Source organism: Mastigoproctus giganteus, chromosome 2 (assembly GCF_048544385.1).
Source record: "Mastigoproctus giganteus isolate SK-2022 chromosome 2, ASM4854438v1, whole genome shotgun sequence".
Taxonomy (NCBI): Eukaryota; Metazoa; Arthropoda; class Arachnida; order Uropygi; family Thelyphonidae; genus Mastigoproctus; species Mastigoproctus giganteus.
In genome coordinates this window covers 17112659-17137192 of record NC_143576.1, presented here as the reverse complement: position 1 = coordinate 17137192, position 24534 = coordinate 17112659, and the positions used below count along the sequence as shown (strand labels likewise).

General features: G+C 39.0%; 1 protein-coding gene across 4 annotated transcripts in view; it reads right to left on the bottom strand.

The window, feature by feature from the left end:
- Positions 1–967: 967 nt before the first annotated feature.
- Positions 968–24534, bottom strand: part of LOC150089187 (dachshund homolog 1-like) — a 279932-nt gene continuing 256365 nt past the window's right edge. For all 4 annotated transcript variants that reach the window (XM_090388287.1, XM_090388294.1, XM_090388303.1 and 1 more), the window contains 3 exons: positions 23019–23159; positions 19036–19101; positions 968–2470 (listed from right to left, as the gene is read on the bottom strand). In XM_090388287.1, the coding sequence (XP_090244413.1) occupies positions 2451–2470; positions 19036–19101; positions 23019–23159 (227 nt within the window). In that variant the 3' untranslated portion in view covers positions 968–2450. The remainder of the gene's footprint in view (positions 2471–19035; positions 19102–23018; positions 23160–24534) is intronic.

The following is a 24534-nucleotide window of genomic DNA, read 5'->3' as shown; positions in this document are numbered from 1 at the left end:
ACTTTATTGTGATTTGACCCTTTTATCAATTGACCGTCTTGTTTACCTGTGCGATGTATTAAATGTCTGCAGGACTGCTAAGCTTCTTTTGATTACGAGGAGGAATCAACCTTGAAACGGTTGCTTGCTATAATACGGTATTCAAACTAGAATCTTCAGAAGTTGGCCTGCAACTCATGCGAAAAGAGATTATGGTGAGTGTGCCTGGCCTTATACGAGTAGCTGAAGATAAAATCTGTGTCCTTAAGTGGATATAGAAGTCATGCGGAGACCAAACAAAATTATTCCTGTATATAACGGCGAATCATTTGAGAGAAGAGTGGTGGATTGATAGAAGAGTTATTCGTAAAGCCGTAAACTGTATTACAGCAAAACCCGGTTTCATTTTATTCACTCCATATTTTGCAACCGTTTTAGATTAAACGGAGGAATCAAATCTACATTTGAACAATTCCAATTTCAAAATTAAGCGCAAAATAGTCAACTTGGGCTTGCAGTTGTTTGATGATAATATGAATCTTAAAAAAAAAACTTTAGTTGTGTTGAGTACTTTTTTCCCTTTGGGGGTGGGTGTGCGCGCGCGCGTTTCGATCCAACGACAAATGTTCATATAAACGTTGTCATGCAAACTAGGCTTTTGAAGTTAATATTCAAGCAGCATGTTCTGGAACGTTGGAATAAGTTAATTACAAGGATGACCAAGGCGGAGAGATTGGCAAAATTTAAGGAAGAGTTGGACACTTTTGGCAATGGATATGCGACTTATTTATTTATTTATTTTTCTGTCAAATAAGATTATGGAGCTAATGGCTGCTTGAATTTTTAAAAATAGTTTGTTTCAGTGGTAATAAATAAATAAAACAAGCATATATCTAGTGTAAATAAACATTTTTATAGGTACGTGTCTGTTCATTTTTATCTAATTTTTATTATTAAAAACGACAGGTTTTTTTTAGTTTTAGGCAGCCATAGCTCTGTAACAGTTCAGAATCGAACACGTTTATAGCTTTTTACCTGTTTTCAGGTACAAAAAATAATGAGGGACTGAAAGGAAACATAGGGGAGAACGTAAATTATCAGTCGTGAATCCAGGTCTCTTTTCTTTTTCCCCTCACATGATTTTAAGCCAACAGGATGTTGAGTTGCAACTATGTGGGGGAAAATATTCTTAACTGAAATCCAAATTTTAAATGGCAGTGTTAGAAGAGTTCAGTAATCATTTTGAACATTCATTGACCTTTCGAGAATGTTAGAAAAGGTTTATCGTGGAAAGAAAATGCTGATTGGCCAGATATAGTGTGTGCCTATTCATCGCCTATTCTCTTGAACATGCGCTTATAGCAGTTGAATTAACAGGATAACCACAGCAGTACCGTTTAAAAGACCATCATCAAAATTATTTTAACCTCTGTGACTTCTGTTCTTCCGGTAGTTTTAATGGATTTTAATTTATTATCTTAAACCTGAAATGTAATAATGCCTTTAATGTTTGCTTAAGATTTTTGCAAGCGTAATGATTTAGACTCGGTCTTCTGGAGAAGCACTAACTTTAACAGATCAACTGAGAGTAACTAATGTCCACCCTTGTGTATTTACTCATTTAGAAGTCTCAGTGGAAAGCAAAAAGTGATTTAATTTAAGCGAAAGGCTGCATTTTGTTGAGGCTACAGGAAAGAGACTGTGTGGACTGTTTCTTTCTCTCTGAACATGAAAAGCGCAACTTTGCGTTATGTTTTCCTGAGTGATTCTTTACCGGGAGCTTAATACACTTTTTTAACCTCAGTGCATACAAATTCTGATTTGTAAACGCGTTTTCTATTTCTTAAAAATCATTAAGTCTAATAATGGAGGCCCTCAAAAGTTTGGTTTGTTAGAGATTGAGGTTCGCTTGACCTTGCATTGCTCCACTTGAGATAATATACAAAGAACGTGGAACAGACAACTGTGTCTAAGACACTTCCCTAAATCTACAACAATGAGCGTTCGCGTGCACAGCAGACCTATTGTTCTATCTCTGGTACACAAATAGGAAATCTTCGCTTCACAAACAGCGATGCACCTCACACAAGTTTAGCTTTCCGTGACAGCGTTGTGCTCCTTTGCAGCTAGTCGATCCGAACCTGTTCCGAACACCACAATCGACACTGGCGACCTGCAGAAGTCTTTGAAGTCATCAGATTTGAAACTTCACCCGCAAACGAAAGAACAAACATGGGAAATTTCTGGTCTAAGACTGACGATAAGAGAAGTCCGGGTACCACTCCGCGGTCTAGAATCTTTGTTTTGTCCTTAGATATGCACGGCTCTAAAGTGTGGATTTCCGCACAACTGGTGATAAGAGGACAACGAACAACTACAGTTTTATTTTTGTTTTATCCACTGATATGTCAAGCAACACGAAGTTCTTCTAACTTTTTTAAAGCGACCACGTGAGAAAACAGCCACTTGGTTTACACCGACATCGGACAATCTGGAAAGAAGAACAAAGAAATTTACAAATTAAAAGAATCCACTCCTTGTTTATAAAATTAAATTATTAGAGAGAAAAAACATTAAATCAAGAAAACAGCCAGTTATACAAAATACATTCAAAATATTGTTATATAATACATCGTAAGAAATCTCCTGGAGATGGTAGAACTCCAAATATTGCGTGTTCAATATGCTCATCGGGAAATTGCAGAGCAGCCAGTTCAAGTACTGGAAGTGGTGCGTTTGTATTAGGAAGTGGTAAGTTGCAATTACCAACGTCATGAAGTCCATGACCTTGCGAGTCAGTTAAAAATGCAGTGTGTGTATATAGTGAAATCATTTGGCATGTCTAGATCTAGACCACGTTGGAAAAGCTTCCCTTGCAAAAAGTTTTCCAGACCCATTAAGTGGAATATGTACTTTACAGCTAAAAGACCTTTCCACTCATTCATATCTAAGAATACGTAATTTTTGCTTATCTCATCTTATAGGAAAACAAATGGTTAGTTCTCTTGGATTCGATTCCTGGACTCTGTCTTCTGGAGAGTGTTTATCGTCTGGAATCCAGACAGTGAACATATTGATCAATCCTGGAAAAAAATTTCAACAGGCGCAGTATAGTCAAAGCAGCCTTTGCGCCATAAAACGAATTCTTTCTCCGTATAAGTGGACTCCTTTGACCCAGCTCAGACGAGCGATGTCATTCTTTGCGTTCATCTTGATTTCAAATACAAGTAAAGCACAATTTTGCAGATAGCAGTCACCAAACTAGATTTGCTTATGTAGTGCATCGATCTCATACTGCCGAGGCACTTCGCCACGGGTTGCCTAGGTATAGCACTACTTTAATAAGCAGAACTACCCCAATGAAAAAGTATATTGCAATTTATTTATGCTAGTGCGTACACTTTAAATAAATTACAATATATTTCTCCATTGGAGTAGTGATTTTTAATTTTTTTTATTTAAAGGGTTGTGCAATACCTCGGCAACTCATGGTAAAAAATTTATGTGAAATTTCATATATTCCACCTAAATATGGCGCATTGTCATTATGTACCATAGCTTTTTGAGTTTTTTTATCAAAAAACTCAAAAAGCCATTAATGATCAGGTTCCATCTTGTAAACTGATACCTTGGACATATTGAGGAAATCATTTCTTTACACCAACTGCAAAAACGTAACATACAGCATCTGTCACAGTGGAGAGATAAGGAGAATGACGGGTATCTTTTTCTTTTTTGCACTGGCTGAATGCACTTTATGATTAGTTTAGTGAACATCGTATTCTTTCAAGTTTCCTGTTACCTCATAAACTGTTTTCTTCCTTGTCAAGATGCTGTTAGAACTTGTATAAACAACACAAAACGCGATGCCCACACGTGCTGCAAATGAATGCACTTAGCCAATACGTTTCCTCGTAGTTCCGATAATCTTCAAGAGATGGCAGTTAGGTTCTTGAAGGACGCCACTTTCTTCATCGAGTAAGCGTTTCAATTAATCATTGCTGCGAACTCGGCTGATGGAAGTTCAGTTGGGTTTGGAGTATTGTAATTCGTACGGGACTGTCATAAAATGTAAGGAGTATTTCATTTCTGGAAAGACATAAAATTGAATGCTGATTGACTAACGAACGTTAGGTAATGAAACGCTTCACCGAAGGTTGATAAAAGCTTATAAGAAATGATGAATGTTTTTTAAAATACATATTACAGTGGAGTAGGGGGCCCTCTGGATGCCAAGCGATTCTCTGTGCTCTTGACAAAGCAATTACAAAACTTATACAGTTGTAATCAGTAACAAATCCAATTTTCTTAAACTAATCAGACTTCTTTTTGTGCTGTTTTTACTAACCGTACTAATTCTTGCCCTCCACTTGGCCACCAAGTGGAATTGCTCTTGTTTCCACCTGGCGCGGATGGAACCCTGAAAGGAAGAGCCTCCCAGGGCCAAAAGATCTATAACCCTTATGCTCATCGCCTCACTTGGACCGATATCAACCTGACCATGACACTAAATCTCCTAAGAAAATGAGAAAGGGTATCAGCACTCGAGATTTTCTCCTCCTTCTTTATAATGCACTCTGAAAAATCAGTCTTTCAAAAAAGCCTTTTCCGTTCCTCATTTAAAAGTGTGTGTGATCTGCAGTGGTTAAAAGACTGCAGTCAGGAAACTTAGTTTTGGAAACCACACGAATATCCTACTCGATGAGTAGTACAGAAGACGAAATTGTCCAAGAATCGCAAGGTCAGAAAGCTATATATGCCAAAAGCTATATATACACCATCATTCTAGTTCGAAAGGATGGAAAGCTCGTTCCAACTCTCAATATCATACTTTCAGCCTAAATTTGCCCAGTGTTGTTAACAGCTGGTTATTTAAACTGTCATATTTGTCCATTCATTTCGAATCTTATACACTGCTACAAATGCCAAAAGTTTGGTCGCTCACAGGCAGCATATTGAAGGGACTCTGTCTATTTATATTGTGAGTCATACGATCATATCCAGACGGATTTTACTGCAACAGTTCCTCACTGCCTAAATTGTAAAGGAGCTCATCCTGCATACCTTAAATTGTGTGACGTTTGAAAAATTGAAAATTAAATGCAAAAGTATAAGGTCGCAGCAAACAACCATTACTAGTTACACCAAAGAACGCGTATGCAGTTTTTGTGGCTAATCTTTTTTTCAACCATCTCTTTTTATGGCTAATCTACAGCCACGACATTTGCTGCAGTCTCTCAGAACATATTATTGGCTGATAGACACAGCCTCTTCTTTTTCCTGAAGTATAAAACACAGTCAATCCAACCAACAGCACTTCAATTACTATTCCACGTAGTGCATCTGTTACTTAGAGAACGTGTGAAATCTTTCTCCAAATTTAGCACATACTTTTAAAGAGCTTTAAGCATTTATTTTGCAATTATCGACTCCCTTCTGCTGAGGAGCTTTTTACGGACATTATCCTCCATGGGGATCCTCCCACATGGATAACAGAGGACAAATAATATAATCTTCACTAGATAATCATAGTCTTACCCTGTTTAAAAACTGGCAATCATATCAACATGCATTTTTCTTCAGGAATCACTTCGGCTATTGATCTCTCCATCTCTTGGTCCATTTTTTTTATCTATCTGTGGAGTAGGGTGCTTAATGATCTGTACGATAATGACTATTTTTCAATCGTATAAACTCCAAAAAACAATGTCGTCAAAATCGGAGGAATATATAACTGGGGAAACTTTCCTAAAGTCCGAAATGTTCTTTCTCAGACTCGTGTTAAAGAAGAAAGTCCTTGAGATTTTCTTCTTTGGACTGAGTGCCAAACTCTTTGCAATAAAAATAAATAACTTGAGAAAAGTCATTCTGAATAGAAACATACAGGAGGTGGACGAAATAATGGAAATATTCAAATATCTAATATGAAAGTAGAAGTTTTTGTAATGCGGATGGCGTATTTATGAACATGCAGTGGATTTTTTTTTTCTTTTTTCTGTTTCTTAAAGTACTGAAGGAAACATGATAAAAGGAGCACAAAAATCATAATTTCAGTCCAGTCGCCATTCATACTTTTTACAACATCACCCTGACTGTCTTGTGCCAACCGTCAAATATGGAAGAGGGTCAACAGTTGTTTGGACAGACATCTTGGTATTCTTTAGGTCCTACCATCACCCTGAACGGCCGAATTATTGCCACCTTGATATTCCGAATGACCAGGTCCATCCTATGGTGCAAACATTTTTTTCTTACAAACGATGCTATATTTCAAGATGATAATACTGCAACACGCACATTCAGATGTACCCAATCTTCGTATGAGGAGCATGAATCTGAGGCTAGCACTCCCATGGCTTGTCTTCACAATTACCAGACTTAAAGGTCATTATACCACTGTGAGCATATTTGGAGAGAAAAGTGAAAAGCAGGTTTCGTCCACTATCATCATTCGAGAAGCTTGAAACGTTCCTCCATGAAGAATGGTAAAATATTCTCTTAAGACAGTTCAAGATTTATTTGGATCTATTCCACTTAACTACAAGCTATTTTAAAAGCAAAGGTGGTCGAACACCATATTGGTTCATACGTTATAAATCTCTTTTATATCATTGTTTCCATTATTTTGCCCATATCCTGTCGTTCACATAACATAAAAGGCAACTTCTAGTCTCAATAAATAACATGGAACTTTGGATACCAATTAATTGTGTTTGTGATAAGAAGTCTTTTGTTATCCACGTTAAAAAAATATTCTGTTCACCCTGAATTCAATTAAAGCTGAAAAATTCAGATTATCCTGCTTTCTGAATGTTTCTTGATTTAATACTCCACAATAAACCACTTCAGAATACATCTGCATATTCGGAGAGCTATTTCAGCTATGCCATGGCATGCTGATCGGACACCATACTTCATCTATTTCGTGTTAATCAGGTCTTAGACGGTTCCTAGGAAAAGTGTCCTTGTAAAGATTAACACTATTTATTACAAGTGCCCTCAGAATAGCTCCAGGTGCTTTTAGAACGTTTGTAATCCGAAGACTATAGATGCAAATGGATCTCTACTTCAACTCAATTCTAAACAAAAAATCAAACTAACAGGAAATTACATGCAATCCATTCTTGTAAAAGCTCGCTATTGTCATGTGTACACAGATGGTTCGAATTATAAGCGATCCCCTTAGAGCCCCAATGGGACTCCCGAAATCTCTATATTTAAAGCAGTGCAAATGCATTACGAAGTTGGTGCATAAACTCAAAAAATATACTTTTATAAGACATAGGATGAATTTAGGACAATTTTATCGTGGAATTGCAAAACAAAATGTCTACCCAATATTTTCTGTATCAAAACAAAAGGAGCCAGAATTGATTATCTGAACTGGTAAAGGCCTAATTAGTTTGGATAACCCACGTCCCTCAGCGAAGCTACAAGTGGGGATGGTTAAAATGGAGAGTAAAGCAGGTACGGTGTTATTTCAAGACACCTGCGTTTACTAATCTATAAACATCAGGGAAGGGGGAGGCAAAAATAGAGAGAAACACTGTTATTTTGTTTTATAAGGCATTTACTGAAAGTTTAAGTGTATAGTGGAGTGAGGGGGGGACTTTCGTTAGTAGGAGGTGTTAGCGCTACTTGTGGGGTGACAATGCAATCGGGGAAAGGCTTAACGAGGGGAAGATGGAGAAGCCCTCATCAGGGAACGCCAGTAATGACCGGCTTCGTCGGCTAAATATACCTCTCTAGTCGAAACGCTTAGGTTGGGAATGACACTGACAAATGAGGGTTGGCTGCAAGTTTGGACTCCGAGATAGCGACTGCAGTTAACAGTGACGGACTTTATCAGTGAAACCTAAGTCTGCTCTTCTCGGCCGTGGAGACTGGGGTGGAGAACAGGAACTCTTTCAGTGCACATTCTCAATGGCCTGGGAATATGAACTAGTAGGGAGAAGGAAAGCTACTTGTGTCGTCTGTTATCGTACACAAAAATGCGTATTCGTCATTGGTACCAGTGCAGTGTTTCACCCACTGCCCTGCCGCGTGCACATAGTCATGGCAGATGGATCTGCGCATTGGGGAATGCTATCGAAAAAGGCTGATTATTGCGGCCCGCAATTTTCCCGTTACTGAGGCTTGACACTGTATCGCTCAACATGCTGGACGGATATAATGAGGGTGACATCCTATGAGGAGGAAATTGATAAATATTTAAGAGATGTTGAACATCCAGAATGTACTCTGGAAAAAAAAGGAACTGACGGCAGAAAATAAATTGTGTAACTTGAGATTTAAAAAGTAGTTCAAAAGGGAGAGACGTTGAAAGAAAAATGTGTGAAAAAGATGTATGCTATACCAGTTAATGAAAAAAAAGAAAAACACATTTTGGGAGAAAGGCATTGCGTGGGTACTCCAGTATAATATTGGACAAATCTTAAAAGACATTGTTTATTTCGCCAAATTAATTAAATCCAAATATTTTTGCTTGAATTACCGTTGTTTCCAATGAACTCGATTATTTCCAATAACTCGAATTTCACTAAAATAACTCGAAAAAATGACCGGATGGGTTATACTTTAAGAGAAGAGGAGGGCATGGGTTCTTTTCCATGACTTTTCTTGCTTCTTAGAGTAGTAGTGGGGAATTAACGTTTCATGTCAGTGATTTGATCAGATCTCTCTCACTAGTGAGCTCATGTCAATATTTAGATCACTTAATTTGAATGGTCTTGCTCGCCCCAATATTTTAATTTCAAATATCCTAAATACCAAACTCAAATATTCCACATTGTGTTTCTGATGGCTGGCAGTTCAGTTTTTTTTGAAATGCGTGTCCACGGCCCTTGTGCCAAAAACCTCAAATACAACAACTACCACGGTCCACCACTATTCATTCTCTACAGTTCGTGTGGTAAAATAAATCCCACCATGAATTGCAATGAGATGTCTTAAGGATATCATCTACACATTATCATAGGATTAAATTTCTTACGATGAATGGATATGCTAAATACATACGACCTCTCCTTGACTGGTATGATAGTTATGATTGTCGCATCCGTTCCTTAACCAGTAATCGATTATTTATTTACATAATAGCCTTCCCAGGTAACTGGGTGGTTACGATTGCTTTCTATCCAGGCCTTGTGACAAAAGGCTGGTCCGAATCCTGTCTAGATGGCGGGAATGTTTATGGGGACTCTTCTAAAGGAGACTTCAATTAAAGCTGTAGTTAATCGATCTCAGGCAGATAAAATAGGGGCTTTTCGCTGTTAAATATCAGGTTTTTCATCCAGTATGACATGCACATCTGCCTATAAACACAGCGACGTACGTGATACACTTCGTCCATTCAGAGTGCTTAATTAGGGGGTCGAATACGTAATTATTGTAATTATGAAAGATTTAAACTTTAAGAATAAATTTAAAATTTCGAAACTTAAGACCATGACCAAGAGGAATGCTGGAACTGATAAAGCAAATTGACATTAGCAGCGAAGTTTTCTCTCATAAATCGCACTGGGGGTTTATCCGGCGAACTTCTACTTTGAGACGCTACTCGAAGGCAACTTTAGTATCGCTCTTCGCTACTATAGCTCGTGCCCCGGGAGAAACCGCGTAATATGAGGTGTTTAACAGTGTGGTTCCGCTCGGCGGCGATCATTGTAAAACGAAGGAGAGCGAACGAGGACGGCTTTGCATTAAACGGGCTGTCGCCGTATTTTTTTCACCTTTGACAGTCGCCACCAACGTATCGGTGAATAATTCTCTCATATGTTAGCAGAGATAATAGGAGCGATAGGTGATTGCCTGGGGAAGGGCCACGTGAAAAGCACCAAGAATGGTGTATTCCTCTAAAAGAACACGCTGAGTGCTGCTCCGGCTGAGCGAAATGTCGTTCTTTGCCGGAACGGTAAGTTGCGAGCCGAGGCCTGTAGGGTTCGGAGTGTCTTTTATAACTGTCACCTAGAACCGGAAGTGGCAAAGGGTAGAGGCGGAAGTGAAAGCTTATTCCATTTATCACTGCTCCTCCCGCTTAATTTGAATACGATTTAACACATGTCGCGTTCCTGGTGGGCGACATCTTCTCGCAGGTGATTGATGACCCGGGGCTTAGGTCCCCTGAAGCGGTTTTTCGGAGGGGGGGAGGAGTAGTGCTCATTTCCCGCCACACACACAATTCGCAGTTGGCGACGTCGTTTTTTCTTTCCCTCCCCCCCACTCTTCTTCCTCAGCGCGTGCAAATGCCGGGCACCACCGTAAATATGTATGACGGGGAAACTTTCTTATCGTTACTCCCGCGGCGGACGCCGTTGACTTAAATTAAGAACTTCTACACTGCGGACGCCATGTTCGTCTTCTTGCCATCAGTCATTTGGCGATATGTGCATTACAATTTAGGATCTGTCTCCACCCCCCTCCACTCACTCTTTGTTCATGCCCACCTTCATTGTGCTGCATGATTAATGAGCTGCAGCCCAGAAGCTGATGCTTTTCTCTGCGTTTCCCTAACTCGGCCGGGTGCTGTCATCTCCGCCCGTGTCATACGAAAAGGAACGCTATAGCTGGTGTTACAATTCTCTCTCTCTCTCTTCCTTTCCTTCCCCCTAAGCTTCTAAGGTTCTCTCCCCTCGGCTTGCTCACACACACACATCCTATAATTGTTTTTTTTTTTCTGTTGCCGTATTTTTTGCCATACATTTGTTTATCTCTGTTTTTCTCTCTCTCCACTAAGTTATCACTCATTTGCAGCTACAGGTATGAGCATCGAGATCACGTGGAAAGAATAACACGATCCTTATTGACCATTAAAGAGGACGCTGCCCATACCACGAATATTAGAGGAAAATTTTGCTAAGAGCAGCAATGTTTTTCATCCCTAATCAAAATTCTCTTTTGAGAATGGTCATTTCAGGTTAGGACAACGCTCAATTTTTTCTCTCTTTCACGTATAATAAGTAACTCCCTATTTTAAAATTTGTACAACTTACCTTTCTCGATCTAATCCTTTTCTTGGAAGAAAATATTGCAATTCGGGTCAAGTTTATCAAGGTTTTTGCGGTAAACATTTCCCTTAGCCCTACTCCACAGAAAGATGTCACTACGGGGGTTCATGTACTCTGGATTTTTACTTTCCATCTCAACTCTGCTAAAATGAAACCGTTAATAAAACTGTAATTTCACTAAAATTGATTTAAAAATATGGAAAGTTATACGAAATTCAAAACAGGGAGTTACTTATTTGGTATACTATAAATTATCATTTTCCCGATAAATAAAATCGATGTAAATTTTAATCATGTGGATCTGTATAGAATTGCGTTAAGATCTAACCTCTGTATGGTATATCCGTGTTTAAAGATTTATCCTTTTGTGCGATTTATAGTTCTTCGTTTAAGATACTGATTTTTCCTTCTGAAAAATCGCTTTGAAAGATGGATAAATGACAGTTGTTTTGTATATATAGGACAGAAAAGGAGAGAAGTACGTCACAGCAAGATACCTAATGGAATTTGGAACTCTTCAACAAATCAAACAGGGGATATTCGTGTGTTGTGGCGGATCCCAGGGTTTCTTCCATTAGCCGCTGTTGTACATCTTGTGAAGAAGCTTGAGCCAAAGCCGGCCATTTGCACACTACAAACAAATGGCCGGCTTTGGCTCAAGCTTCTTCACAAGATGTACAACAGCGGCTAATGGGTTCACCACAACAACACACGAATATCCCCTGTTTGATTTGTTGGGGAGGTCCAAATTCCATTAGGTATCTTGTTCTGACGTACCTCTCTCTCAACAAATCAAACAGCCGGAAGTGCACTTTGGCTCGTTTCTTCATGTCAGGAGAACTTTTCTTTTTCTGAGCGAATTTTAATTTTCTTTTAATAAATCGCCGCTCGTGCCGCACGCTGCACAGCGCCCTATTATTTACACGTAGTTACAATCGTAATCCGTTATTCTGGTTGCTCCTATGTAACACACTTCAACGCCCCCCTACACTAAAACTAGACATTAAATTCAGCGAAAACCCCATCATACACAAACTCGACACAGTTATCAAAAATATCGAGTCAATAGCCGTGCCCTCTTGGCTCCATGCCATCGTCGCCGTGTGTGTCCGGCAGAGGCCCTGACACAACTGTTATTAGGCCTAGCTTACAACTGGTAGCATCATCAGGGTATCGTTTATTTAAAAATTGCTTAATGTCCCATGTGCTTGTTTCTTTCGCACGTGATTCCTAATGACAATTTCGTCTCGTAACGAGCCAATGTTCCTCCAATAATGGCGTCCTGGCCTGGCGATAATTACTGGGGGAGGGGGCATACTTGCACAGATTAGGGAGAAAAAAAAGTTGGCACGCCAAGCTTGCTACTCGACTATTCGCGTCTGGTGTTATGGTATGATTTCTGGATGGTAATGATCATGACTCCATAGCACACATCATGCGACTATTTTCATCCCTAAAGCTGAAAAAATACATTCATTTATACCACTGCTCTGCCCAGTCTGCTTATTGGAACGTGTGGGGCTGTTTAAGTACCCGAAAGCTTCACGTTAAATGAATTAAGAAGTTTCTCATGTAAATTTTTTCTTCTGTGGTTTCTCTAATTCTTGAATAAATCAGATTTCCTTAACAGCATACTTTGGATCTGTCCTAGCAGAAACCTATAAAATGATTAGGAAATTTCCTAACTGTTTGCGGAATGTTTTTGGACTGATTTGGGAGAGTGCGGGTGAATTACAGTTGTCAGTTTAGAAGAACAGTGCCCAGGGAAGAATCTGTGGAAAAGGCATGCAGCAGATGCTGAACGTCGATGAGACAGATTGGAGAGACTTTAAGGGATGGGTCATTGATCAACCTGACTGCTTTTGAATGGAGCTTACAAGCTCGAAAGAAGTTTGGGTGCACCACTCCAGATGTGGGAACAATATTCCATGGTAGGATGGATTTGAAATTTGTAGCACGAAGAGTTGTTTAGAAGAAAAGTAACGTCGAGAGAGAAAAAGAAAACCTAGTTTTTAGATATTCCTTGTGCGTAGATAAACTGTGTTATTAGGTCACAAGAACTTTTTCACAAGAAATCACTTAGGTCACAAGAACTTTTTCACAAGAAATCACTTAGGTCACAAGAACTTATTCTTTAATAAGTTAAATTGTTGTGGCCTAAGTGCTCTCTTGTGACGGTGATATTGCAAAGACGGCGGTCACTGAAGAAGTGGTAAGAAAATGCCAAAACGTTTGGCTCTATCATGCACTTATTTCCAAGTTGGAACTAAACATAATTAAACCAACGCAGGCTTGAGTGCTTTATTATCTTCAAAATAAAACTTGTGCAGAGGAGGAAAAATATTGGTGATGCTTATGCCAAGAAAGATTAGACGTCAGAGTAATTCCTAATAGAGATATGTGATCTCGTTTAGAAATTTGAGTCATCGCAGATGAACACTGGACTGAAAGATTGAAGTTAACGACTGGAGATTGCCATATAAAGATTGGTGGTGGATTTTCGAAAAGTTGAAGCTCTTTGTAGCACAAGGTTCTCAAAATGGAAGGTGGAATGCAGTGTGCTCTCATAAAAAAAACTGTGGATGGAATCAACGTTATTGGAGAAATCGTTATTGGTTCACCATCAATGCGCGGTCAGATAGAAAACTGGTTATCCAATTGCAAAAAAAAAAAAAAAAAAAAAAAATGTGCAGTCCATAAATTGGAAGCCTGTTTAGAAATTTAGAAGTCCTTTTATGCCAAACATGATCAAAAGTCTTAGAAGTATCTCTAGCAACCGGCTGAGAAACGTTATCGATAACCTAAATACTCTTTTATTAGAGTCTAGAAGCTTTCGAGAGGTTTCGGAGGCACGACCTTTCTCTTTCACTAGATCTTTCCATCGAATTTGTCCAGAGAATGTAACATAAGCCATTGGATATATGATGGAATCCATACTGGTGATAAATGATCAATGGAAGATTTCAAGATAGTTTGAGTTGGCAGTTAATGGATTTATCCATTACTTTACAGAGGAATAGAGGTAAGATGGGACGATAATTGGAAGTGGGAGATTTGTCACCCTTTTATTTAGCAACTGGCTGGATATGAGCAAATTTCCAAGAAGAAGGGAAAATTCCATTGGTGTTTTTTCCAGGTCCTGATGGCAATAGTTTCCAAGAAATGCAACGGCAAGTATATTGAGTAGCATACTAAGATTGTTGATAAAAAAAAAATGAAATAAATAAATAGAAATAATAAATAAATATAAATAAAATAAAAAGTTCTACTATTATTATACAATTCCTTGTAATTATGGAAAGGAAAGGTTCATTCCTTTCAAAGTAAAAGGTAGTTTGGTAATCTGGAATAAAAAAACAGCTGATTGGAATCCATCTAAGTATAATGGCTATCTCAACTGGTCTGTGCGATCCAACTTTTTGCTGCTTTTTCCTCTTCTTGAAGAAACAGACTGAGAGAGACAGAAGGATAACTTCGTTACCTCAGGTGTTGCAGTTTACTCGATTATGAAACCGTTAAAGTTTTTTGCTTTCGCTTCATTTCCCCTTTTCGTTATGAACGTGGGGGTTTCGTCTACGTAGCGAACTGGGCCTTCGACCATTAGGCACCGAATAGGGAAAAAATCTCCAACACAAAACTCTGTACTTGTAATAATGATGGCTGATTTTATTGTTCGGACTGTACACATGCATAATTAAACGGTTTAAATATTTTACACATACACACAGACATGACCTCGCGAGCGTCGTGATGACATGGGGCCTTCATTAGGAAAGCGTGAGAGTTTTTAATGGCTCATTAAAACTACTTGCCTCTCTGTTAGAGTTGATAAGAGACATTTAAATAAGGACAGGCCTCAAAGATGCAGTTAACATTAAAAGTTCCTTGAGATATACTAAAAGTTCTAATTAGAAATTATTAGTGCCGGGGGGGGGTGGAGAAATTGGATTGCCTGAGCCGGTTTATAGCGTTGGCTTTGCTCCAACATTTAGGCTTTTCTTTTCATTAGCGATTTAAATGTGCACGCGGTATGGCGTTCTTAAATATCACCCTTCTACATCACATAATTCCTGTCATCATTTAAGTCTCTTTTGAAACTCGGAGCTCCACTCATTGTGCGTTAAGTCCTAAGAACTTACATCAGTTAAATTCGTTGCTAGTGGTTACAGGTGCAATGTTTGATTTAGGGAGCAGCCAAATGAGTGTGATTTTTAGAGGAAATGCAGCAGTTGAAGTTGTGGAGTTTTCCAGTAACCAAACAAAGTTCTGAATTTCTGGCCTCTACTTCTGTTTCACTAATGATGATTCAATTAATGTAAATGAGGTAAGACATCGTTGCTGTTGATGTGGAAGATGGTAGATGAGAAATAAGTCGTCGGATCTAAATCTGTTTCAGCTTATTGTGTACTTCATAATGGACAGAGAAGCGAGAATTTTTGGGGTTAAAATGCATCCATGCGAGGTCTGACCAGATATTTCGCTTGGTTTAAGATACGATATGGTCTCATTTTCTCGTTATCGACTGAGGAACTGGTGTAAATACCCAAAATCTAAGGATATCATGAAACAGGACTGTGCAGTGCAATCTTGAGTTGTTAACGATGAAACCAGTGATTCTTTGGAATAGTCTAGTTCAAATTAAAGCATTTTTCCAGAAGGAATTTTATGACTTGGTACGTTAGCAGTCTAAGGATGAAATAGGGAGGTATCTTTTATCCGGTAGTACTTAGCAGACAACTTGATGCCAATTTATTTTTATAAATTAGCTCTTCACGTTGCTTTTCCCTAACTGTAATGCGGGATAATTAGATTCGATATGAATGGAAATATTGATTTCCTCTTTTTGTTTCATTCAGGTGGTGTGTGCGATGCTTCCAGCTGTTTTGAAGAGGAGATTTTGGTAATAAAAGTCAGCTGTTTTGTCAATGTCACTTTGTTAGTCGTAGTACTGTTTTTATGAATTATCTTATCTGTTCCCTCTTTTTGGTACTTATAGTAATAATAGTCCGAATCGATCCATTTATTATTTGCTAAAAATTCAGAAACATCAACATATAAACACCAGAAAAAAAGTGTACTTGTGTTTTTCATTTTGATCTTCTTACATCTGTGATTACGCAAGCATTTAATTCTCTTTGAAAGCTGACTGGGAACCATTGCACTTATATCGAGTGTTTATAAAAAGACAGAAAAGAAAAGCTGAAAAGAAAGAAATCGATGGCACACACCAGCAGTGACAAGGCAATTAAATACGGGCTCTAAATTTACGCTTTTTCTAGAAGAAAATGAAATAAAATTAACGAAAAGGAAAGCAGCTGTCAGGATGACAGAAAGGCGGAGCTCACAGAAGTCATCTGTCATCCCGACACCTGCTAGGTTTTCCTTTCGGAAAGTTTCAGCAATCGAAAAGTGAGATAGATTCATTTCAGAACACCGTCACCCCTGTGTTCTTAATTAGATCCAAATCTGCAGCTACAGAGGGAGGGTCAGTGGATTAATGCACGGGTAGAGACACTGAGGGGTGAAACTGTCAGAATACAACTAGAGTATATCTCGTTTGTGGGCAATTACTCCTATTATTTTTATTTTTTATAATTTTAATGGTCAATGGCTCCCAGACGTATTTGCGTGCAATGGCTTTCTTCGAATATAGTCGAATTTACAGATAAATTGGTAAATTAAGACAACCACCTTTTTTTGAGTTATTCCATTAATAAGTTCCTTTTACTTCGATGGTCACCATACTCTAACTTAAGGAGGGAACAGATGAGCTGCTAGGAGAGCGAAATTATGGTTATTAATTTCAGCCAGCAACTAGCCTTTTTATAACGTGCAATTCTAAAAATTCCTTAAAATCCCCAACAGCAACCACATTTAGAATTTCAATTATTCAAAATGTCTTTTGATAAAATATGGGCAATTTTTTCTCCTTTAATGGACGAATATTTGGGGAAAAAAAAGATCCCCTTCAAATTCTTCTTGATTGTCTACGTAATATTTGACACGCAGTTTAAAAAAAAGAAGTAAGGGAGAGCAGGCAGGAATATTAAATGAAAAATATACGTGAATTTTATACCACGAATGAACTCCTTTGTGTTTGTCCTGAACTATAAACAGAAAACAATTTTATTATTTTTAAATTGATTACTGTCTCGAAAAATCTTGTCTTGGTATGCAAAAAAGTCCACAATCCTTTGCTTCAAACATCAATTCGAGTTATTTTACGTCTTAAGGATTTCAAAATGGACTGCTGTCTAAGGTTCCGGCTGATGGTACAAAAACTAGACCAAGAAAAAATTGTGCTCTTCCTCTGTGCACGGTTCAGTTGTATAAACACAAAGAGACTGAACTTGGTTGGAGTTGCCGGGTTATCATGGCTGTCACGTGGATTTAATTGATGCCGGCCGACGATATTAACAAGCTGGCTTGAATATGCAACAGACCGACCCAATAAGGACCGTCAGAGGCGGAGTTTGACGCACGAGTTGAAATATATTCAACAGCGGGATGGCGCTGAATACTAATAGATCTCCCGAATTTCGCCCTTGATAACTCAATATCGCGCCGAATGATTTACAGTTTCTCTTAGATGGCGCTTCGAGCGGGCCATTAAACTGAGGGCCTGTGCCAAGGTTGTTTTTCATCCTGCTCCTCTGTCACTATCGATAATGGATTTTCTCCTAATGTGTTTTGTTTTGTTTGATGAGCGCGCAAGAAGGCAACTTCATATGTTCTGCTGACGCTCTTGATGTACGGTAACAGCGTTTCTAAACGTCTCCCAATAAACTGCCGATTTTTCCCGCCAGTCAGCTCCGGTATCACATTTAATATCCCTTCTGTAACGCTAGGATAAGAATTTTTCTGTTCTTAAATGACTCGCGTATTGTGTGGTTCAATTGGAAGAACGTTTGATTGCGCCGAATGGGCACAAGTGACCCAGCCTGCAGGTTGGGTCACTGCAAACTGTTTTTTAATACTCACACGACCCAAATTGGGAGAATGAAATTGAATTTTCGCTTTGCTAATTACCCTGTTCTTTGAAACCTTGCGCAAAATCGGGATTTTGGCCAAGGTCCCTCATAAAAAGGAAAGGGAAACGTTTAAAATGTTTCTCATTCTTTTATAATCATAATATACGTTATAAGGGAATTCTAAAGAAAAAAGTCTTCATGACTTATGTATGGCTGCAGTCAAGATCTCGGGCGTTGCACATATTTACATACATACATGTTATTAAACGTATTGCACAAATGGCTGGGAATGATTTAAAAGCCTCTTTTATTTTTCTTGAAGGTCAATGGCTGCTGGCAGTTTACTGTAATGGTTGATTAACATCCTGGACGAAATAACTTTGTTCGCACGATACATTTAGCGACGGATTTGAGATTTGGACACGTCTTCATCCGATTTAAACCCTGTCGCCCACCGAATTCGATCATGAAGGCAATTACAGCTACTTAATGCAGTAACACTTGTGTTGGTGACAGCTGCCTTACAGAGGTGGTAATGGAAAACGCACACCTGTGGAAACAGCGAACGCGGAATCATAAAAGAATACTTGATGACGTCACAGTTTGATGGCTGTAATTTCATTCGGCAATTTATGTTGAAAAACAATGGCAGTTCCAGGAAATGCGAATGATGACTGATTTAATCCCAGAAAAGAAACAAAAGAGGGCTTTTTGCATTATGGTTATAAGATATCTTCTGGTGTCCCCAGGAGATATCTTGTAAGCTCACAATAGACGTGAGTAATTTTCCTTGGCTAAGCTACTTGAATCTTGCCAGTCTCCATAAATGTCCAACGATGGCTGTTTTGTTAATCTGTTGGCGAGTTTCTTAAATTTGTTTAATTATGGGACCAATGGGCATCGATTTTCTTTTTCATGTTATGAAGAAAGCGTGTACCGAATGTTTGATATACTGTAATGATAAGCGTAATCAGTTTGTTCCACTATTGAATAACCAATCAAATACAAGTAGAGATGGACACCACACGAATATTTGAAGGAAGCAAACAGAAGTAAATTAAAAAAAGTCACTAACCAACCTTGCATTTTGTGTTCCGCTTCTGCCCGAGCGTTACGTTCTCTTTCAAGTTCTTGTGCAAGTGATTCTGAAAGAAAGAAAGCATACAATATGTAGATAGATAGATAGGTGGCCAGACAGATACTTACACTACTCCTAAGAAATGTTAATAAATTTTGTTTATAGTGATTAGCCTTTCTTAAGAGAAAATATTGCATTTGGGTTTTTTCTATCTGCCAAAACCATGCCATTTACTTATGGTACCGGACAGCTGGATCACTAGAAGGAAACTGAATAGAAACTAGTTCATTATCGCATTTCTGGAATATGTTTTCAGACTATGGCTTTCATTGGTGAACTTGAATACCTTTAGTTTTAAAAGTATTCAGTTCAACCCGATTTGATAGCAGAATTAATGGAAGGTTGGAGTCACTTGGAACGTTAAATTTTTCAGTCGGTGTAAGAGGCGAAATGAATTACAAACCTAGATGAAGCAATTTGGATCTAGATCAACCACTATGGATCTATGTCCAAAATGTTATTTCCATCCGCCATCTTTCTTAATTAATATCATCAGATCTGTTCGTCAGATTCCCAGAAGATTGGGAGTGAATCTTCCCAAATATTTAAGAGGCTTCGTTTGTTTTTTTAAATCCATTTCGCATTTCATTTTTTGCGCTCATGCATACGAATGCTATCCATGCTGTACATTCAAAAATATATCGCTACTCCTTTCTTTATATCTCCCGTTGATTAAGGCAAAATTTAAAAATATTTTCTCGTTTTAAAAGTCGGTTGAAAAACAAAACCGTGTTTATTTCTTGTCTCGAAATCTCAGTCCATCGAGATTCTGTTAAACTGCGCGAGGTATCGAACGATATTTGTAAGGCTAGGAGGGCGCGTGCCTGCCACGGAGCATTTTTTCAGTCAAAATCTTCTTTTTCATGCAAATAGCCATCGTTCAAAATGGTAATGGATCTGTCATGCGTAGTAGCTATAGGCTGGAGTCATGAAACATTGACACCCCTGTATCACCATCTTCGTATTTTACATGAAGAAGCCAGGGTCCGGGTACAGTCGTAAAGCGCCTAGTTGGAGGGCTAAATTGTTAATGTCCGCGCTTGAAACCTCCTAACATGGACGGAGTTCCTGTCTAAACAATGCACGCTTTTAGGAAAATGGCCACCAGGGAAAAACAGCGAACATTAGCTTCGACTTAATTCGTGAATCTACAGCCGCGGGTCGGAAGTGGTTTTATGCCAGTCAGGAGAGCCGCGCGAGCTAAAACTTTCCCGTACATCGGCTGATTTTTCGTGTGCCGGTGGCATGAGTGCACATCCTAGCTAGCCATCCTCTTGGGAGTGCAACCTGCTTATTGAAGACACTTTACAAATGCATGAATGTAGGCTGCCATGATTTCCATAAAATTCCATTTGCCCCCACCAACCATTAGGGTTCTGTTTTAGTAGTCCTGCCTTCCACCGAGGCCCAGCCAGTTTTCATACTTCCTTCAGACACAAGAAACCGTTTCTGCGAGCGTCCGCGTGTTACCACCGAACCCTTCGTGTTCCTCCCCCCTTCCCTGCTCACCTTTTATTGCCGCAAGACCTCCAGCTAGCCGGAGGGGATGTTAGAAATGTGCGTAGCTGTCGGCTAAGCTCGCGACAGTTGCTCGGCCAATATGAAAGTAAGCGTGTGAAAGCCTCGAAATTTAATTTCGTTCTCTTCATGATAATTGATGTCTCCCTAATCACGGCCAGTTTCCGACGAAGGCTCTGCAGGAGGGCCCCGCTTCTACGGTTTTGCAACTTACTTCTTCTGCCGTCTGTCGTAGCTTATAGGAGTCAGAAAATTGAATAAAGGGGGTTTTATGGCAGAAGCCGAAAAAAGATTAATGCGCTTGCTGCGACTGCCATCTGCCGACAACTAGTGAGCCCATTATTTAGCAATCCTTAAGTCTCCTAAACTCCTTTAAAATGCTTTTTGCTCTTCAACATGCCGTACTGCTTAGGTCATCCGGGATGCCGAGAAGTGAACCGGCCTGTTTGATTCTGGCAAGCCATTAGCAACACACTTAAAACAATATTAAATTCTTCAATTAGAAATGGGAAATCGATTTCGGATTCTACTTTGCTAGCGGCTCCCTCTAACGGATAAATTTAATAATACTCCAAAAGACCTCTCGGGATTCTAATGACAGCTTCAAAATTGCGTTGACCTTTGAATTACTCCGCTTCTCTCAGACATGGCGGCGAGTAATACCCGGATGTGTTCACATTCCCTAAAAAATTGACTCATATTGACTCGGTCATCCTTTTTGACTTCATGGTTTAGTGGTAAGAAGAAATCTTCAATCTGATACAGAACACCAAAGAAAACACTTTAGCGGTATAATTCTGTGTTGAATCCAGACCTTTTTCTGGAGTTACTCAATAGATAAAATTAAAAAGACTAAATTTTTTTGCATTTGCACCTTTTTTAAATCCTCTGTGTTTTCCAACTCATATTGGACAAGCTCGTTGAAATAAATAAATATATTTCTGTTTTGATTTTTATGAAATGACAAGCTGAAGCGTAAAAAGAAATTTGGGAGAGGCATGGGGCTTTTGGAAAGTCAGAAGGTGAGGGGAGAGTTTGGTGAAATGAAACCTAGAAATTTGGAATAGATGGGAGATTTTACAACAAAGAATTCAATTTTAAAAGGATAAATCTATGGTAATTAGGGTAATGTTATTTTAGGATTTTAACTCTTTAAGACTACGATCCCTTATTTTATTATACAGGGTCATCACGAAGTCCTTGGGCAGTTTTAAATTTTCATAACTTCCGTTCTATACATGATAAAGTCAATCTGTAAAAAATTAGAAATGTAATTTAGTGAAGTCTAATATGTACTAAGAGTGATTCATTTAGTTTAGCAAAAACTGTATTATTTTTTTGCAGAATTAGGCTTGACCAAATGGCTTCGATAGAAGAGAAAGTAAATCGTGCGCTGTGGTTGGCCGATAAAGTCTGTAATCGCAGTAATTAAAACAAAGACGCACCACACAGGAACTCCATAACTAACTGGATGAAAAACATTAAAGAAACGGGTTACGTCAATGATAAACCACCATCTGGAAGGCCAAGGACGGGTTGTTAATAGTGAGTTATTTGGAGCAGCAGAATTACTTTATTCCTGAACTAACACGTTTAGAACTTACAGGTGATAGCTCAAGGTGCACCTTGTCAATTTGTTCTCAGTGTTAGGCAGTTTCTGAATGAAAATTTTCCTAACGGATGGATTGAAAGAGGTGGACCGATCTCTTGGTCACCACGTTCACCGATTTTGGGCTCATTGGGACATATTAAGACTTGTTTCTTCAACAAAACCTCGCTCTTTAGACGATCTTAGGACCAGGATAACTATCAGGGTATTACTGAAAGTCAACTGCAAAACATCTTTGTAGTTATTAATAGAACTTCAGATTCGGACATGTTCAGAATTGTAATAACTTCATTCCCTCACCCTTTTTTTACAGATTGATTTTATCATGCGCAGAACGGAAATTATGAAAATTTAAAACTGCACGAGGACTTTATAAATAATCCATCGCTATTTAATTATAATAATTTAATGAATTTAAGGCAAAGGCCTCTTGCTGTGATCCAACCAACTATTATTAAATTGAGTCTGTGCCCTACCTATAAATATAATTTAAATTATTATCATTGCTTTAATTTGAATCGAGGCATTTTCAATTTCAAATCAAGGTTTGCTTTCTTTTGAACGCAATTTTCATTACCGAATGGAAGTTTTCCAGCTTGCGCAGTTCCAAATATGGCAAAGAAGAATCCGAACAATTTTCTGTAGTCCTGTTTTTCGCCGTCCCTCATATAGTCCGGGCACAATTACATTTAACCAAATCCTCCCCCCCCCCCCCTCCTATTGCTACCGGTAACATAATTACTTCATCAATTTCTCCCCTTTCCCGAGTTTAAGTGCCCTTCAGATGCGCCACCTACCGTTCAATAGACGAAGTGTCTCGGCTGAACTGTTACGTAATGCTTCCTCGTACTGAGCACGTTTTTTCATCTCGGACTCCAACTGCTCCTGGATTCTGCGTCGAGACCGCTTTTCTTTCTTCAGCCTTTTCTGATAGAGAACTGCGATAATAAAAAACAGATTTAACTCTGAATTCATTCAAAATACAAATTAATTAAAGTAGTTTGAATAATAGTTGTAGACGGATTCTCGGATCCAGACACTTTTCACGCGCTAATAATCCCAACGTTTTTCTTTTTTGATATTTAAATAACCTTCGTGACCTTTAAGAGTAAATGACCTCCAGCAGTACGCTTCGGGAGACGATCGTGTTCTCTTTTAAAAATCATTCTAAAGAAGAAATCCATTGTTAAAATCAAAAAGGTTTGACAGCCCTGACGTCCGTACTCCCCAACTAACCATTAATACGGCTGGGGATGAACTCTTGCATTACATGGAAAAAAAAATGTTGGGGGGCTGTTGGGGAGAAATGGGAAGTTCTGTTTGCTTTTTATTGGCTGTCTAGTAGCTGTTATGTTGGTTGGTGGTTATTGCTTTGACTCACTTCCAAGAGGGGATTTAAATGAGATCTTGGAGTTAGAAAAACTACTACGGAACTGATAGTATTATTTAACTCCTTGCATCCCCCCTTGTGTGACGAGGGGGGGGCACCAGTCTGGGAAAAAGACCAAATTTTTCAGAGCAGACAGCGGAAAAGAAGACCTACAAATGGACAAGGGTATTGAATGGCAGGTTGGCTCGGTGCATTCAGTGGCAGATGTCATTGGCATTTTACGGGATAAAACGTTGCGCGAGGAGACCGAGACGCAGGCGAGCATCAACTTGACAGTGATGAATGACCGTAGTCTCGTACTGCAGCGTTACAAGCGTCCCTCCGCTGTCTTGTGGGGCGCTTCTTCAACGAAGGTTCCTCCCAGTGCCCTGTCCTCTACATAGCACAGCCCTCTGCCTACTCCTATCAATAGAGAACCATGTTCCGATCGCTTGATCTCCCCCCTACCTCCCAGCGTACTGGGGGTAGTAACAAGACAAGTGCTGAGAGGTTACATGAACTGTTGAAATAAGGCCGTTCACTACCAGGACTAACTACTCCACAGCTTTGTTGCCTTTGCAATTGTTGGCACGACTTCTTTAGCGTGTTAGAGAAGAAGTTCCCTTTTATGATTGTTATGCGTTGAATTCATAGAAATCTTCTTCGGAAGCGAGTTTTTCTGAGCGCGATTAAGTCAGAACATCGGCAAAACAGTTAAGTATAGATGATGGGGCGATTCGCTGGGCCGTGCAGAAACAGTTTCTGACCCCATTTCGTCTTTCGTGCATTACAATAATTTACGAAACTGAGTTTAAGAACGTGTAGGGGTCAATCTCGATTGACTTTGCACTCGATGCGTGGAAATAATGTGGATGAGATTCTCTGTTTTGCGAAATCGAAAGAAATGGAACTTTTATTTTTAATATACTATACACTCTTTGCCG